The sequence below is a fragment of the Drosophila montana genome, unplaced genomic scaffold (genome assembly GCF_035044405.1).
Source record: "Drosophila montana isolate Dmon_TW-CO22-7 unplaced genomic scaffold, ASM3504440v1 contig_3735_1, whole genome shotgun sequence".
NCBI classification, from domain to species: Eukaryota; Metazoa; Arthropoda; class Insecta; order Diptera; family Drosophilidae; genus Drosophila; species Drosophila montana.
Genome location: NW_026998622.1, coordinates 1 through 19,287, shown reverse-complemented (window position 1 = coordinate 19,287; position 19,287 = coordinate 1). Strand labels below are relative to the sequence as shown.

At 38.8% G+C, this 19,287-nt stretch overlaps 1 protein-coding gene across 1 annotated transcript in view; it reads left to right on the top strand.

Moving 5' to 3' along the window:
- AGO3 (Argonaute 3) overlaps nucleotides 1–8,451 on the top strand; it is a 147,641-nt gene extending 139,190 nt beyond the window's left edge. The window contains exon 8 of the mRNA XM_064695340.1: nucleotides 8,344–8,451. Within this exon, the coding sequence (XP_064551410.1) occupies nucleotides 8,344–8,436 (93 nt within the window). The 3' untranslated portion in view covers nucleotides 8,437–8,451. The remainder of the gene's footprint in view (nucleotides 1–8,343) is intronic.
- The last annotated feature ends 10,836 nt before the right edge of the window (nucleotides 8,452–19,287 follow it).

Sequence of the window (19,287 nt, the reverse complement as noted above, 5' to 3'; positions counted from 1 at the left end):
GAGGCGGATTCATGGGAGGTTTCTAAGGAGGAAAGAATAGAATTGAGGGCGGTCAAGCGGGGGTTTTTGTTTTTTGAACGGAGCGGATTAGCATACTATTGACTTGAGAGGAAGGTCATGGTGTGCCTCACGTTGGGGGCTTCTGGGGGTGCATGCAGGGGGGAGAAGATCGGACGCTGAACTCATTGCTCCCAATGCTTCCGTTAGTAACATCGCGTCTTTGAAAATCCTTGAATCGAAATCCTATCGATTAGGGCCCTAAGTACCAAAGAGTACCACAAATTTTGCAGGCGTGGCAAGGCCTATCATAAGATACACTGCCTTGAGCAAAAAAAAGGTGAGAGAGCGTTGGCAACAGAGAGTTCCAGCCACACCAAACATTAAATTAAAACGATACAAATTGTATTAAACGTCTTAAATAGTTCTCAAAAATAATATCACACCTAAACCTACATATTATTATACCTATCTAATAACGTAGCGGACAATAAAAAAAGACTTTGTCTCGAGCACCGATAACATTACCAGTGGGCGGGTCTAACAGCAAAATTTAAAAAAATTAAAATTAAATTACAAGCAGCTCGAGAACTATTATAAATAATTGAAAACTAAAACACTTAGTGATTCCAACACCTAAGTGAGCCACGCGAATGGCGACAGGCTGGTCCGCCAAACTCACGAGCTCGAGTAGCCCGTCAGCTGTAACTGCTTCTTTATCCCCGGTGCTGACCAGGAGGCGACTAGCAACGGACGAGACAACGTTCACATTAACCGAGTGGGTCCGTGCAACAAAGCCGTTCCTCACCCCTGCTACATCCTGTTACCCGTTGGTGCAGACAACTCACACGTATCTTTGTTGTTTGTTCTTGCGGCAACCGGCAAAAACCTTTGGCAAGTGTTTTCCGCTTGTTCCCGTTCGTAGCATATGAATTGTTGAAGAATGTTCTGCATTCGGCATTTCTCTGCATAAGGAGTTATTTGTAATAATGTTGTTAGCAAGTTTGCTACAGTCATTTGAGAACTTTCTTGTTGCGTTAGTGAAGCGTGACGAATTGTCGTCGCTAAGTGTAAGAGTAAACTATAATAGTAGAAAATGCAGAAAGACGCAAAAGTAATGATGAAAAGCAGCAAAGAATCGATCAAGCCTTTGCGGTAGTCGGACAGTCGAACTGGATAAAGCAGACAGACAAGAATCGCAACGGAAAAAATAAGCAGAGTCAAAAGGGCCATTTTGCTGCTAAATACCGAAGCATCAAGGCAGCTAACGGCGGCAGAAATAATGAGCGCAGGCAGGCTGAGAACAACAACGATAATGGCAGCGTCGGTCGGGCGATTACTGGAATAGCATCGTGTCTGGGAATTGGCGTGAGCGCTTGGTGCGTCGACAGCGGCGCCACTTCTCACATGTGTCAATGCTCTCACATTATGTCTAGGGATCGTTTAAATGTATGTGTCCGCACAAGGGACAATGCGCAAAAATTCAATTTTTTTCAAATGTTGGAGGCATTTCTTCTTCTTTGAAGGGACGAGTAATATGAAATAATGAAAGGGTTTGCCACGTCGTTGTTGGTAAGGGTACCTAAGCGTTGGCATTTACATTTTTTTTTTGCGCATTTTGTATATGAATAGAAGCATTTATGCGATTGTGTGCCTTTTATGCCTGCCTGTTCAATCCAAATTTGACAGGATTCAAAAGTTTTTGTTATTTTTTAATTTCGAGCTCTACACATTCACAAACACAAACAAATGTGTGAGAACGGGTAGATCATGGGCGCAAAAGAAAATTTCATTATTGGCATCCGATTGACGGGCGATTTCGGGCTATTTATTAAAATGGCTAACAAGAAATAAATAACACTAAGTTGACCCTGCCTTCAGCAACGCTGGTATTTGAGCGAAAATTTTTGTATTTACAATCGTCGCTTATTAATTTGGCTTATTCCATTATATGAATGCTTTATTTGAGAGACTAAAAGACTAAAAGAAAGTTTTGAGCTTGAGATATTAGATAAAACTTCATCACCCTGTTCACACCCATTGCAAATGAAAAATCCCTCGTACTAACATAAGTTCCACGTCTATATTTTATCATCCATGAGGGGCAAGTTTTGTGAAAAGTGTGAAACACGTATCAAAGATTTATGATTTTGAAGCCGATTAGACAGTAAAAAAAAAACTTGCATACGACCATTTCCCAACCACACAGTTTCGGGTGTAATTTCCAAAACATCTGAAAAACGTGTTGACTAAGTTCTTATGTAGGTAATAAGTTTGATAATAAGTTTGAAGCCAATCAAACAAAACACCAGAGAATCCTGGATTCTGCAAAAAATGTGGAACCCGTCACAAATATATTTTCTTAAGGATCCTTGGATATGAATTTGTTCCCGAAGTTTTACCCAATTCACCAATTGTTGGTGGTGGTCAACAAAAAACATTTATACAAACGTAATCCGCCAATTTAGCACAATTTCGGATGTAATTTCCAAAAGTGTTTAAGTGTTTTATTCCCTGAAAAGATTAAAACAATTTGGATATTATAAGTTTCCCTGTACCCCCTGCATATTGCAAAATCTTATCAACATCGGATTTATATAGCTGCCATAGAGACGATCGGTCGAAAATTAAGTACTTTTTTGTTTATCAAGAAATCTCAGACAAGCTTGGAATATATAAGTTTTGCTATGCCTCCTATATGTATACTAAGTATTATCAACATCGGACCACAAAATCATAAAGCATAGCAAAACGATGGGTCGAAAAGTTGGTTCTGATATGGAAACTCGTTTTTTATATAAAGCTCTGGATTTATTATTTCCATTATTATCCTCATATATATGCCAAATCTTATCAACATCGGACCACTGTGTCATATAGCTGCTAAAGAAAAGATTGGTGGAACAGTAGGATCTAATAAGGCAAAATATTCTGTTTTCAAAGATATTTAAAAAAAAAAACTCAGCATTTGTGAGCTGCATATCTGTAAATGGAAAAATACAAGCGTATAAAATATTCGGCTTGCTGCAGATATCCTTCAAAATTTAGAAAGTAATTTACAAAAGATGGCGAATTTTCACAATATGAAATTATATATTTCTTTGATACTAGTAAAAATTGTTATATATGAAGGTTAATAGTCTTTGGTTTTGATCCACAGTTATAGCATCCTCTTTTGAGAAAGGGAGCTTTGGTGGCCTTAGATAAAAATTTCTTTGTCAGCTTTAAGCAAGATGGAGAAGAAAAAAAAAATAAAATAACAGTCTATATCCAAAAGTTGACTTTATTATTTTCGACTCTCTTTCATACATTATACAATTCTCTGTTATATGTAGATTAGGAGTAGGATTCTTTCCCTAAAACATGTAAGCGGCTCTATTCGAGAGATCCAGACTATGGGATACCCTCTTCTACCAAAAATATACAAAAATTCTTCGTTAGCTATTAAATGAAAAGTATTTGATATATATATATACTATTCAAAAAGATAAATGTCAAATTTGATGACTTTAGCTCTTATAACTTACGAGATTTACTCAATGAAAGAGGAAATCAGTATTGATTTTTATCGATTACTTAGAAATGGGCAAGTTATCGATTATCGGAAACAAAGGTTCTGAGATCCTTGCGCTCATACATACGGACGGACGGAGAGACAGACGGACATGGAAAGATTGACTCAGGGATCGGTTGCTGCTATAGAATAGAATATATATACTTTATGGGGTCGAAAATGCTTCCTTCTGCCTGTTACATACATTTGGCCAAATACATTATACCTTTTCTACTCATTTTCAATGGATGGGGTAGAAAAATATTCGATTGAATATTCAAGAGATCAGTTTTCCAACTAAGGGGGGCTTCAAATGGAATATTTTGAATAACAATACAATAGCTGAATTTGAAAAGTCTTATAAGTGTCTAAATAAAAGTGCCCATGGTTTAAGACCAACCATAATCAAACACACTGCATCCTCATATGAATACAATGAGAACAGAAGTTTGTTTCTTAACAATTAAAATTGATTAACAAGTTTACCCAGACACATTACAACGTCTAAGGGATCTGGTAAACTTAAATGAAAAATACAGTCGCCAACTTTATTTACCTATGGTATTAAAAAGAGCTTTTTTTGTTCCATAGTTCATGCTATAGTCTATGGAGGACAACAGCCTCAAGGATAATCAATAATTTGTCAGAAAATAGACTATCTACAGAGTTTACTCGACGCAATCTTAATAATTTTTTCAACAAGAGGATCACATGAAGCTTTGGAAGTATCATTGATAAAAACCAAAATAAACCTGATGAATGTTTTCGAAAATTTTTTTTTCAACGGCTCTTGTCGTTTCGCGATTACTATTGATAGAAGATTTCTTGCATTTTGCAATTCTGCAATTATTTGGCATACTTAGCTCTCCTCAATGGTAACTCCAAGTTCAGAATTAACACGATTGATATTAGAGCTAGAAAAATATGAATTTATAGTAGAATATTTTAAAGATAAAAATAATCATTTTGCGCATGAGTTATTAAGAACAACCATTGGAGAGTTTAAAAAAAATACCTATTAAACTTAAAAAAAGTAAAAGGCGTCCGGAGCTCCTGACTGTGTATACCCTGATCCCCTCTCTACCAATACCAAACGCAGCACCTGCTACTAGTACGTTTGCGTTAGCAGTAATAAAAATAAAGTTAACCAATCAGAAATGCAAAATTTTGTGCTCACAATAAGACTTGCTAGATTTAACATCATAAATGATATCATCTTTGATCATATTCCCACGGAAGTTCCCGTAGTAAATTTGATGGAGGCATAACATAAAGGTCCTCCAGTCCGAAAACATTTTCCATATACTAATGGAATATCCCAGAGATAAGCCTGTATGTAGAAACGTTAACATCATCTCGGCATCTCAAAGCGCACAGTACTTCAACTACAAGATGACACCATTACCGACACAAATACCTACGTATCGTTCTGCAAACTGGCGAACCACCATACCTGTGCACGTGGCTGGCACGCCGAAGCCAGGGGGTCTGCCATACTCAAGCCAATTAAAACCTTTAACATATTTGGATTATAATAATAAATGAAAGCTCTGTTCAAGTCAGCACTGACGACGGGCCAGAAATAACGATCAATGGCACAGACCCCGTCATTTTCGAGCGCTTGCCTCAGATCACTTTTGACTTCAGTTTCAGTTCTGTATGAATATCTTAAGTCAATACTGGACCTATTAATAAACATAGCTCCGGCAATTTTCGTTAACTCATTTTTTTTATTGTTGAGTCACAAGGCCAGCCTTTTATATTATTGAGGTCGAACAGTGACTCTCGTCCATCACGGTGACTTTTATTGCGCAGGTCGCCTACTGACATCCATTACATTATAGGCCCAACCGCATTTAGTTAAAGTTGTTTTCATCAAAACTGAATTTTTGTGTTCAAGTCCGGTACAGGGAAGTAACTTGTTTTTTATGCCCTGAACCCATTGAAAATGTGCAAAAATTTGCAAATGTATGTAACAGGCAGAAGGAAGCATCTCCGACCCCATAAAGTATATATATTCTTGATCAGCATCAATAGCCGAGTCGATCTAGCCATGTCCGTCTGTCTGTCCGTCCGTCCGTCCGTATGTATGAACGCAAGGATCTCAGAACCTATAAGAGCAAGAGACTTTTAAAATTTTTCAAATTTTAGCTGTAGGTACTTCTAGTGCACGCGCAGATCGATTTTGTTTAATAATAATAATAACTAACCCCGTTTCCCAGTTATCGGTAAAAATCGATATCGAAATCCTTTTTATTGAGCAATTTTGGTAAATAATAATAGCTAGAGTCACCAAACTTGATATATTGCTTCTAGAATAGTATATATACATGTATCAAGCATCTTTCATTTTATACCTATCGCCACCACCCCGCTACCACCACAAAGCTATAAATCATGTTAGCAAACCAACTTGTATTGCCTACCTAATTAAGCAACATTTTAAATGCAATTGCCATTTTAAGCATACACGAATATATAATACCATAAGATCTACTACTGAAAATTTGATCAAGATCGGTTAAGAAACACGAAAGAAAATGTGTTTTGGTCTGCAAACACGTGCAGCAGCAAACGCAAATTCCAAGAATTTCTGTATACATGTACACACACACATTTATGCGCGGCTGCTTTGAATTCTATCAACATCATTGCAATTGCGATTGTATTGTTTTCTGAGCAGCTATTTTAATTAGTTTTTTCTCACCAAGACCTAATTATTGGTGAAGGTATTGAGTAGAGGCGTCGGAAAATAACGCAGTCAGTTACGAGTTCGAACCCTACCCAGGAATTTTTTTTTTTTTTGGCTGTTGTGGCTGTTGAGTAGAGGAGGCATCAGGGGAATTTTTTTTTTTAATTTATCTTTATTACTACTAAAGCAAACGAGCGCCTAGCGCGGGCTGCATTTGGAGTTGGAATAAGAGGGTTCAGGTATCTCCTAGTCGGGAGCTCCCGACTAGAACCTCTTACTGGTTTTTTTTTTAGATATTTTTCATTTGTTAAATAGCTTGTAAGGTCGCTTTTGCCTTATGCGCCATTTGTGTGTCTTTTGTTAGAGTCGCCAGGTTTTTAACGATTTAAAAACATGTTAACAAATATTCTATAGCATCATCAAGATCGGTTAAGAAGCACAGAAATTATTAAAGAAAACGTGTTTTGGCTTTCTTCGAATCAGCGGCAACAAGCGCAAATTCCAAGAATATCTGTATACATGTACTCACACACATTCATGCGCGTCTGCTTTGAATTTTATCAACAGCATTGCAATGTCGATTGTATTGTTGTGCTGCCGCATCTGTGCTGCTATTTTAATTAGTTTTTTTCTTATTAAGACTCAATTATTGGTGTGGCTATTGGGTAGAGGCGGCGGAAAGTAGTTGTGTTGCGAGTTCGAACCCTGCCATGGAAACTTTTTTTTTGTAATTTATCTTGTTTTACTACTAAATCAAACAAGCGCGTAGCACGATCTGCATTTGGTGTTGGTGTTGTAAGAGGGTTCAGATTATTCCCTAGTCGGGAGCTCCCGACTAGAACTTCTTACTTGTTATACCTTGAACCCATTAAAAATGGGTAAAAAGGGTATTATGTTTTTGTGCAAATGTATGTAACAGGCAGAAGGAAGCATCTCCGCCCATATAAAGAATGTATTTTAATGATCAGCATCAATAGCCGAGAAGTAATGGCCGTCCGTCCGTATGTATGAACGAGTCGATCTCAGTATCTATAATAGCTAGAAATTTGGAACGCATTTGTTTCAACGCAATGTTTTAAAAGGATTAATCTGTACTTGTTTACCGGGTATGACGTGTTTATTCACGAGCCTCGCGAGACTATCTTCGAGGCTCAGTGACAGTCCCCGGCATTGCTACCCTACGGTTAGTAAGACAGACGTACACTACACGTGTGGACACACTTGTAGAACGTAGCGTACATCCAGAGCAACCAAGTTTGCTGTTCGTTTCGATCGCTCAACAAAAAGTACCGGTTCGCTCGCTGTCGAGGCATCCGCTCGCGTCGGCGAGCTTTCGCTCTACGCCGTTGGGGTGAAGTTGTGCTATCGAGGGCGGGGTTGAGCAATCGATCAACGACGCACGGTTGCAGTCGGCGGATACATTCATACTCAATCTGTGAATTCACCGTGGCTTCTTGCCCATAATTAACTTGAATTATGCGGCTCCTTGCCTTAACTCTTATGACTAATGCATATACCCTATGCTTACAAGCTAATAATATCTACTCATGAACTAACAATATTTTAAGCAATATTATGAACTTAATGGCAGCTTGCCTGTGAACTGTGGGGTGGCTGATCTAGACAGCCGCCTCACAGTACTTAATGACAGCTATATGATATAGTGGTCCGATCCGGCCGGTCCGACATTTCATTGCCTGTAATAGAAAAACGGACCCAAAAGTTTCAAGACGATAGCTTAAAGACTGAGAGGCGATTCCGCATAGAAGCAGACAGACGGACATGACTATATTAACTCGGCTGTTGATGCTAATCTAGATTATATATACTTTATGGGGTCGGGCATATTTCCTTCTATGCGTTACACATTTCATGACATAATTATAGAACCGTCTTCATTGGTATACAAATCAGAATAATATCAATACTTTTAATTATCATGAAACACTAAAACACGACATTCTAGCCTATATTTCCTAAATTGCACAGCCAACAGATATCAAAACCAAACTTTTTCTCAACATTCTCCGAACAAATAAACTAGCACTAGAATTCAAACAAAATTTACAGCAAGCAATTTTCAATTTTTGGTCTTTTTCAGAATTCTTGGACAAGCCGACCCTTGCAGATATACCACTTAGAAGGTTTTCTTATTTTAAGCAAAATAGGTCCCCACAGCAAACCACAAAATTAAAATATAAAATATAATTACTTCATTTATGTCATTTAAGTTTTTAATAAATAAAAATAAATCAGATTCTTCTCATTATGCCTGACTGGACGAAGAAATACATAATAGAACATTTGAATGTGTATGCCTCTTGCTACCGAAGGCACAAAAGGGCTTACCAAAAAATCGAAAGTAGCGCCAGCCCATTGAAGAAAATATCTCTGGCTTGCGACAAACGCCGTGATCTACTTGTGCGTACATCCTCACAATATATACATACGTATTTTTGTAGATCTCGGGGTTTTTTAAATGCTATGCAGTATGAATGCGATACACGCAAGCGCACAAAGCAATGAGTGAGAGCGAGGCACACTCTGCACATGCATACATACATATGTTTCTGGGCTGCAAGAAATTCAAAACTAACATACATAGATTACGAAAAACATCAGCCGCAGCGACGTTGTGCACTGTGCGAAATACATCTTACGACTGATCATTCGGTTCTCGGGGCTCGGCTGACACTCTCAGCAGTCTTACTCTCTCGGAGCAAAACAAAACGGAAGCAAGCACTCGGTACAGAAAATTTTTAAACCACATTTGGGCCGTCTTGAGCTTTCTATAAATTGTATGCTTAGTAATGGGTGTCAAAAGAGGACTCATTTGAAAATATAATAATATGGGAAAGCCCACTCTGTAGAATGGTTAAATATAGAAAAGGTTGCAATTTAAGTAGAAACAACAAAAATGTTGTAACAATTATAGAACGAATACATAAGACTGTAAATTAATAAGTACGTATAAAAATTACCGACGATGACAAAGAAAATAGACTCATAACAATCAAAATTATATAAGCTCAAACACAAATCTACTAGTAGGACCTCAGCTGATATTTTCATTTACACAGGCACACCTCACGGAAACAAGAACAAATAGTCTTAATTAAACCGAAAGAGATTTTGAAAAAAATACTAAGTTTAGAAAAGCACACCAAATTCATGGCAAGTTACACAATTCTTTAAAACCCACTGAAAAAGTAGAACCAATTGACGAAGAATATTTTAAAGCGACTAAGGGACGTCGAAAAAATACATAACAAAACAATTTATCATAGACCAATAAATTTAAATAAAAAAAATGTTCACAAGAGGACGAAAATCCAAATCAAGATCCTTTACTTGCGCATGTCTCACAATAAAATTAACACCATGCACTCATTTTAAGTTATTCAACTTAAAACAGTTTACTTAATATAGCGAAGATTTAGAAATGGGGTTGCAACTAACTAGAATTGGAATTTTTAATCCACAATTATTAAAACATTACTATCTATAGCACGTTAGCTAAGAAAAACTAGGTAATATAAAAACATCTTCCTGGCTTAGATCAGATACCAAAGATTTATTTTTTTTTTTCGAATTCCAAGAGAAATCAATAAAACACGGTTATACGAAATATTACCGTACCTAGTAGACAATCAAAATATTTTCAAGACGAAACCCAATACAAATATTATTCACAAAATAATCTATACAACAAAGATAAACAAATATTAACTATGAGCCCATGCATATAAGGTATCGCAAAACAAATTAACACTAGTTGCAGATATTCCAAATCGCATTCAATGACAGAAACTATCTACATTGAGCCAAATATACTCATCACATGGAACTTACCCAAAACCATTTTAAGTAAAATCTGCATTAAAAATGAGATCTTAATTGAAGTAAATAACACAATAAATATCTATCATGCTCTGTAATTACTAATGATATATCTATAACCAACTTGAACTCTGATTATACCCAAAGCATATCCGTAAAAAGTAATAATAATATATAATATAATAATATAATATAAAAAATATACCAAATAATAATAATTGTTGTTTGAACGTATCTTATTAAGCATAAAATTGTACCTAACATATATATTCAAAATTTATACCCAAAAAATTATTTATTAATAAATCGAATCTTATTGAAAAACAATCAAAATAACTTTCAGTTGAATCTGAAGTTAAACATGAATAGGAGAGTTTAAATATCTTACCAAAATCATATCCATGCATTAAAAGGACAATTTTTTATATACTCTACAGGCGTGGGGAAACGCTTTATTGTTTTATACCCTGAACCCACGGAAAATGGGTAAAAAGGGTATAATAGTTTTGTGCAAATGTATGTTACAGGCAGAAGGAAGCATCTCCGACACCATAAAGTATATATATTCTTGATCAGCACCACAAGCTGCGTCGATGTAGCAATATCCGTCTGTCTTTCCGTCCGTCCGTCCGTCTGTCCGCCTGTTCGTATGTATGAACGCAAGGATCTCGATAACTCACCCCTTTTAAAAGTAATCAATAAAAATGGATATCGGATTCCTGTTTTTTGAGCATTATAAGCCACAATTAAAATGCAATTGACTATTTGAGAATATACAAATATTCTATAGTACAATAAAATCTACTGTTAAAAATTTCATAAAGATCGGTTAAGAAATACAAAAGTAATTAAGAAAACGTGTTTTCGCTGGCCTCCTGTTTGCGTCAGTTAGCGCAAATAACAAGAATTTCTGTATACTTGTACACACATTCATGCGCGTCTGCGTTGAATCACTAACCAAATAACACAAATAACAGACTGGTCAAACCGTATATTTGGTGGTGACAATCGTTTTTTTTTGCGGCTGGTCCAAAGTCGCCTTCGTTTTTGTTCGGGTTCGAGACATGCCCGCATGCTCGCACAGTAAGTGAGTAAGAATACATATGGCCTGTGTCGTGGAACGGCAACGCTGTCTTTTTACTCGCTCACTCTACAAGAAACTGCTTTGGCTTACTTTCATCCATATGATTTGTGCGATAGAACGGCATCGCTGTTTATTATCTCGCTCCCACTACAGGAAAGTGCTTTGGCTTACTTAGGTACCCTTTCGAACAAGAACGAGCTAAAATGAAAGAATTTCGCATCTACTTGGCAAACCCTTCTTTATTTCATATTACTAGTCCCCTCAAAAGGGAAGAAATGCCACCGACTTTTGAGAAAAATTGAATTTGTGGGCATTTTTGCTTGTGCGGACACATACACACACAAACATTTAAACGGTACATGACAAATTGAAAGAGCACTGAGAGTAAGCCAAAGCAGTTTCCTGTAGTGGGAGCGAGATAAAAAACAGCGATGCCGTTTTATCGCACAAATCATATGGATGAGAGTAAGCCAAAGCAGTTTCTTGTAGAGTGAGCGAGTAAAAAGACAGCGTTGCCGTTCCACGACACAGGCCATATGTATTCTTACTCTCTTGCTGTGAGAGCATGCGGGCATGTCTCGAACCCGAACAAAAACGAAGGCGGCTTTGGAAAAAAAAACGATTGTCACCACCAAATATACGGATTGACCAGTCTATATGTTATTTGGTTAGTGGTTGAATTCTATCAACAGCATTGCAATTGCAATTGTATTGTTTTCTGTGCTGCTTTGTTAATCCGTTTTTTTCTCGTTAAGATTTAATTGTCGGTGTGGCTGTTTAGTAAAGGCGACGGCAAGTAGTGTGGTATGTTACGAGCTCGAACCCTACCGAAGGAACTATTTTTTTATTTGTTGTTTTTTTTTATTTATTTATTAAAATAAATATATTTTTTTTAGTAAATCATCCTTTTCGAGCCATTGTCGAATTGTTAAATCATAAATTATAAATCTTCGTCTGTTTTTATGAATTGAGGGTTTTCCATGTCATTAACAATTTTTAATAGTGCTCTCTTTGTTTGTAACCAATCTCTTCCTTTTACTGCTAATAACATTGCGAATTTGAGGTTTATGTCGAAACAAGACAAATATGTATTATGTAATAGCCCAATTCCACTGTCAATATTTCCTAATTTTTTTTGCGAACGCCACATTATTTTGTTATGTGAAAAATGTGGCCTGTACGTAAGAAAACAAATTTTTCATATTTTCAAAAAATTTGACACTTTCAAAATTGTTGGTATTCGCCCCAAATAATTCGTGTTTTTTCGATGATTTATCGAATTTTGTATCTGTGTTATGAAAAATATGAAAGCGTCATTCCCATAAAAAGCTGATATAGCAACGAAAGCAAGCGGTTACTTTAAATTATAATTTTAAATTTTAATAATCTCACAGTTTTTAACATTTAAAGATGGCCAAATCCCGCAAAAAGTCCTTTAAATAGAGCCCCTACTTCGAAGTCGTTCTATTTGACTTTTGGAAGGAAAACTTCTGGCGCTTAGGTATATCAAATCAAACCAATCATTTGTTTATTTAAAGAAGCAATGCATTACACTTGCCAGTGGAACCGCAAAATGTGAAGTTGAAAAATGTAAAATTTGTTGAGCATATTGTAACCAGGCTATACAAATCAATAACATACCTTCCTCTAATTGTTATTGGATCTGGTGTTACTTCAATTGATAATTGTGTATTTCTGTGTTCAGTTATACTTTTATTACATTGGTATATCGCATTCGTTAATTTCATTTCTGCGTGTGTTAAAATATATGTTAAGAAAATTGGTGATTTAATGGTTTTGCCCATCGAGTTGATTACACTACCGTATTCTCTTTGGAATATTGCGAAATGTTTTACGTGTTTCATGTTCATTACACTATATCATTAATTTGCTTGCGCTTTGCCTTGGCAAGAGTTATTGCGAGCATACGGTTCTGAGATTCGGTAATTAACATTCTGTTCCTGGCCAAAAGTGTTTCGTAAAGATGACCGGTGTCAATCTGATCCTCCTTTTTTGCTTCAAGGATTTGGTTTATGGTTTTAGTGATACAGCTTATCTGAAAAACTTTCCTGTTATTTGCCTCTATGAGTTGTGACTCGGAACACCTAATGTTTCGAAATCGGAGGCATCAGGAGTGTCTTTCACGATTTTTAAGGCTGTGCGCAATATTCTAAGCTTCTCGCCATCCTGTTGTGCACTTGTAACGTTGACAACAAGTTTTTCATGTGTTCGATATCTATGGCTAGGAGCTTACGCATGTGATACTGTGACTGTGAAGCAAGTCTGACAATCCCATTGTCTCATCCACTATAAGCACTAAACGTGAGGTGTTAGCTGAGTACCTTAATACATTATTTTGGCTCCAAACTAATACTTCGCCGTCTACTATTGGAATGTTCTCGGAGTGTGAAAAGTCGATAATCCGAGCATTTGTCCCAGCGAGAAAAAGAAGAACTTGGGGTATAAGCCTGGACTGTTAGAAAAGAAAGGATCAAATTTTAAATTATTATAAAAACTAAACTTATATCACTTCCTGCATTTATCTCAAGTTGTCCTAGTGGACCACCCTCCCCTTAATTAAGACTGTAGTCCCTAGATCTGCCTCGACGTTTTGTTTCACGCACAAGAAGGCTAGCTTATTGCCGAGTCTTTTGCTTGTGTTAACTAAGACCCTGTCGCCTACTACAAATATTCTATTTTGTTTTGTCTGGTTTTCGGAAGACCGCAAAACGTTTTGCGCCTTTTAAATTTTCGATCTAATCTGGCGCTGCCAACCTGGTTCGGTACTGAACATTATGTCAATTTGTCTTCGACTAGTGACAAATCCTTGGTGCTCTGCCGTGCGATGCTCGACTCGACTCTGTGCAGCTGCGAGCACATCATCACCTCTCTTGCTCGGCGGCTCCAGCTCCGCAAATTCAAATATACAATTAGCTGATCCTGAATTCTTCAAATTGAAGCAAATCGACATGTTGATCGGAGCCAGTCTGTTTTTCGCTCTGCTATGCGTTGGCCAGAGTAAACTAGCTGCTGGACTGCCGATATTGCAAAAGACTCGCTTGGGTTGGGTCGCGACGGGAGGTGCTTCACATGCAGGCAAATCAGCACTCGTGGATATGCGATCAACGGGGAATCCGGATCTGCTGGTAGACTCGCATCTGCAGTCGAATGCACAGATCGAAACATTAATCCGTAGTTTTTGGGAACTGGAATGCTGCACCGAGCCTTCTTACCAAACAGGGAGGAGCGCGACTGCGAGGCACACTTTCAGGCCAATTTTAAACGTCTGCCGACTGGCGAGTATTCGGTTCGTGTACCGCTCCAACTAGGCATAGATCAGCAGGGTTACTACTATTAACAGGCGTTTCATCAATTCCTAAATTTAGGAAGAAAACTAGACCGCAATCCAAATTTGATAATTGCATCATTTATCAAGGAATATCTTGATTGTGTCATAAGTCACTTGTAAGCTTAGCTGCACTGGGCCAATGCAAGTACTACCTGCCACATCATGGCGTGCTGAAGGATGATAGCACTAGAACCAAGCTAAAGTCGTGTTTGATTTCTCCGCAGCTACTACCTCTGAACACTCGCTTAATGATGTACTGATGGCAGGTCTTACCATCCAACCTAAGCTGTTTTCGAACATTTGCAGCCGCCCTCACAGGCGACATCTGCAAAATGTATCGTTAGGTATGAGTCGCACCCGTAGACAGTTACTTTCAATGTATTCTGTGGCGTCCGTCTCATCATCAGAAGATACAGAGTTACAAGTTGGACACCGTCACCTACTGTACAAAACCAGCATCATTTCTCTCAGTGCATGCGATTTTTTGTTCCCAGCTGAGCGCTTATGGAGCATACGTCTATTTAGTCTCAAAGTGCTATGGCAACACCAGCGTACGTCTCTTGTGCTCCAAGTCACGTTGCCGCCCGTGAAAACCAAGTTAGAACTCTCGGGAGCTGCATTATTGGCTCAACTGCTCAGTAAAATATGCCAAATGAAAGTGCTCGTCTGTCGGTATTAATGTTGGTCAGACTCTGCCGAGGATTTGGCTTGGCTTCGCAATGATGCTTCGAAATTCAATGTTTTCGTTTTCAATCGGGTCGCAGCCATCCAAGAACTCACCACTGAATTAAACCCGGTGGATATAATTTCACGAGGAGCGCTGCCTAGTGAGCTCTCCCGGTCTCCAATGTCGGTGTTCTCAGTAAGAGAAAAAAAGGGTGGCCTGCCTCATGTGTACCCGTCGAATCCTTGCCAGAACTTCGACACTTCTCTCGATTAGCTGCAAGCTCATCAACTCGTTCTCCTAGCTGCAACGGGTCTTTGCTAATATTTACAAATTTGCAACAATGCACATATTTGTCGCTGCGGTCAGCTTAAATGGCTACTTTTGGCGATGACTACAAGGCACTGAAGGAAGAAGGGCATGTCAAATCGTCTCAATGGCCTCTCTTGCGCTATTCCTTGACGACTTCGGCCTACTTCGCATCGATTGATGCCTGGAAAACTCGTCGTTGGACTTCTCAGCGCGACATCCGATTATATTGCCCCGACAACCTCCTGTGACGCAAGCAATAATAGTGTATTTTTATAAATGGAACTTACCTCGCGCCTTACTGATTAGGCGCCAGTACTGGCCCAATGGCGGTCACAAAACAATCTCCAGTGTTGTTGCTAAATGCACAATTTCGTGCCAAGCCGCGATTGGCAGAGCATATAATGGCAGACTTACCAGCTCATCGTCTCGACACATCGTATCCTTTTATGGTTAATAGGTGGCAATAGGCCACCACTGAAATGCTACATTAGCCTGTTCATTTGCTTCGCTACACTAAGAGCTTGTAAAGGATATGTCTACAACATCATTTCTAAACGCCCCAAACCGGCTTATCCCGACACGCTCTCGACCTTCAAGGATTTGGTCTGGTCACTCCTCCTCGCTCCACGATTTTGGAGGACTATGGGAGGCCGCTGTAAAGACGGCGAGGCACTACTTTTATGGCTCTGTTGGCCTTTCCATCTTCGATTTCGATTCGTTGCGCACGCTCGTCTGCCACATCACGGAAATTATTATATGACATACATTGAGTCTGATCTAAGGCAGCTCAACTTAAACCGGCTTAACTATTGTAGAAGACAAATGTCGCTTGCGAAGCAAAACACAATATCGTCTCCACGTCTATTTATTCGAATGCTCGATCGTGACTCTCTCTGCGTTCGTTTTATGCTCACAAACTAAAGGAGTAGTTACAAGAAATTAATGCATGTGTAAGAGAGAGACAAGAAGTTATTGGACTTGTCGATCTCTTCTTGCAAGAATTAGAGTACAAGAGGAATAGTATTATAGAATTGTGCGAACTTGAGATAAACGTATATACTGTATATACATGTATTTATCCTACTACACTATTTTCAGCGCGTCACATATCTCCAAAAAGTATTTTGGCTCCGTTGGCGCAAAGAATATTTAACGCTTCTTCAACAGCTCTCCAAATGGTACCCTACTCAGACAAGACTCTCTATTAACGATGTCCTTGTAAAGGTCTAGCACCTACCGCCACTGAAGTGGCCACTAGCTGAAGTGCTAGAGCTGTGCTTCAGACTGCTACTGGACACGTACGCAGAGCCATATGCAAGCTGTATTTGCTGTCCAAACAGGATGATGTTGAAAGCCCTTGCCTTCCAACGGGAGGAGAATGTTTGGTCAAGTAATCAAAAGAGACAACGCAGAATACGACAATCATAATTACAGCCTAAGAGCAAATAATATTTGCGCGCTATTTGTACTCTGCTGCCCACTCTCTTTCGTCGGCCCTTTTCCATATGCATTGGCACCCGCTGCCCATCGATCAGAGCGGCGAGCGTTTTTCGGAGTTGCATTTCATTCGTTTTAAAGTTTTTCATTTTTGTTTGAGTTGGCTTCCAAGCCCTATAAATTGTAATAAGAGCCCGACAAAATATATACCTGTGAAACAAATAATTAACTGCTTTGAAATTGACTAAACACATATAGTGAGGATAAATTAGTTGCAAAACGGCTTTAAACTACACAAGTAGTAAGATTTGCCCGTCTAGAGTCTTCCTAGATATTTATTTTGTTATTTACTAGGTGCCGTTAGTAGAATTTGTCAATATTTATTAAGATTTGTTGGCTTTAGTAAAAGTTCGATAGGTACCCTTAAGGGAGTTTAGACATGGCTGACGAATGGGAGTCCGATTGAGTTTGAGATGCTGACGGAGCGTCAACACTACCACCGCCGCGTCCTCAGGAAGTCTAATGAAAATATCGATGAACTTGCGTGAATTTTCGGTGGGACAGATTCTGACGGCGATTGCAAGGGCCCACCATTTGTGTCGACACGCCCTGCATCAGCAAGTTTATCCACGAGGAGACGGGGACGGGCTTAATGGAGTGGATGAAGTGGGTCGGAGAGCCCAACTCTGGTAACAGGCGCCGTCCTGAAGGACCTCAAAGGAGCAGAACGGAGTTTTCGTTCAGCAGCGCAACCCCAATTATCGTAACTTCCAGGTATAAGATTGGAGAGGGGATGACTTCCAGCCGGTGAAGCGTATAGCAACGTATGGGAAAGGGCGTACCTGAAACTCGAACGGTGGAACGTCAAGTTTGACGGTGAAGACACAATGAACTCCGTGCAAAAACTATACGGGAAATTCCAGAGGGAGCGCTATGATGGCGGAACAGGCGCGTTCGGGGACTGCGACCGCAGAGAAGCAAAGTAAAAGAAATCAAGGATATCAATATGAATACTTAGGCTTGCAATAAGGACAACAATAATGATAACAATAAGGATAAGACTAAGGATAGGGATAAGGAAACTGCTAAAATAAAAATCTTAAGAGGCTTACCATATGAAGAACGTGTTCTGGTATACATGTCGGCTTAAAATAAATTTCTTGATGGAGAATAACGAAGCAGCATGACATCGAAGTTGTAGGACGGGAGTAGAACAAAGAACCGCGTATATTTTCCAAGGTACTTATGGGTACCCGTCTCATAAGAGGTATCTTATATAGTGAGCGTTAGGCCGCTAGGAAAATAAAGTCCAGAATTGGTCGAAGAAATAGGGGTGCTGCCACCGCGGGAGGAGAGGTATCGATTATCGGTCGGGTCGTACTCCCAATCTCGTATGGAGAGAAGAATAAAAACATAAAGTTTTTTATTTGTCCTTGCCTGGAGAAGCAAGTCTTTTTGGGATTGATTGGTTGGAAAGGACGGACCTATGAAACATACAATCGAAGAGCCCCAATGTTTCAGAGATCAACCCTACCCGTTATTGAAAGCGATGCAAAGAAAAAAGTGCGGTAGAATAAAGTGAATTTGGGCGTCATAGAAGGGTGCATGGAGTATGCGCAAGACACCAGTGCGAAGACCGGATTAAAACTTTCAGCCTTGATGTGCACAAGCTCAACAATTCGACAGTGAAAGACTCGTATCCGCGACCCTGTATAGAAGGCATCCTATATAGGATAGGCCAGACCTACTATATCTCTAGTGTAGACATAAACTTCCAGTATTGGCAAGTAGAACTAGATGATGAAAGCAATCCCTATACCGCACTTACAGTCACTTGTATCAATTTTAAGTTATGCCATTTGGGCTTTGCGATGCAGCACAAAGACAAGTTCCTTTGACAGCCAATGTAATCGCCACCCTGTAGCTGGTTATTTCCCCAGGGTTACTCCCGCACTTTTTTTGGTACAGCAGGCTTGTACCGGCGCTTTATGCTAGATTACGGCAATATTGTGTAAGGCGAGGAGGCAACAGAAAGCGTTGATAAGTTGAAGGGTGATTTGATTGACGCGCATTATTGTAAGTAAATATGTAGATATAAACACTAATTTTTTTAAAAAGTACTTGCTCACAAAGTGATTTTGTTAAATATTTTGCATACGTCCCCCATTAGGGGGATTGCTGAGCATATTTCTTATTTTACATAAAGTTACTCGCATAGTATACACAGATAAGTATGAAATAGAAATAGCGAGTGTATTGTATGCTGTGCCAGGTGTATGCTATTTTAATTCATGCGATATATAGTCTGTCGCTGTCAGTCAGTCCTCTTTTATGAAATGCTTCAATCTCTAAAGTTATA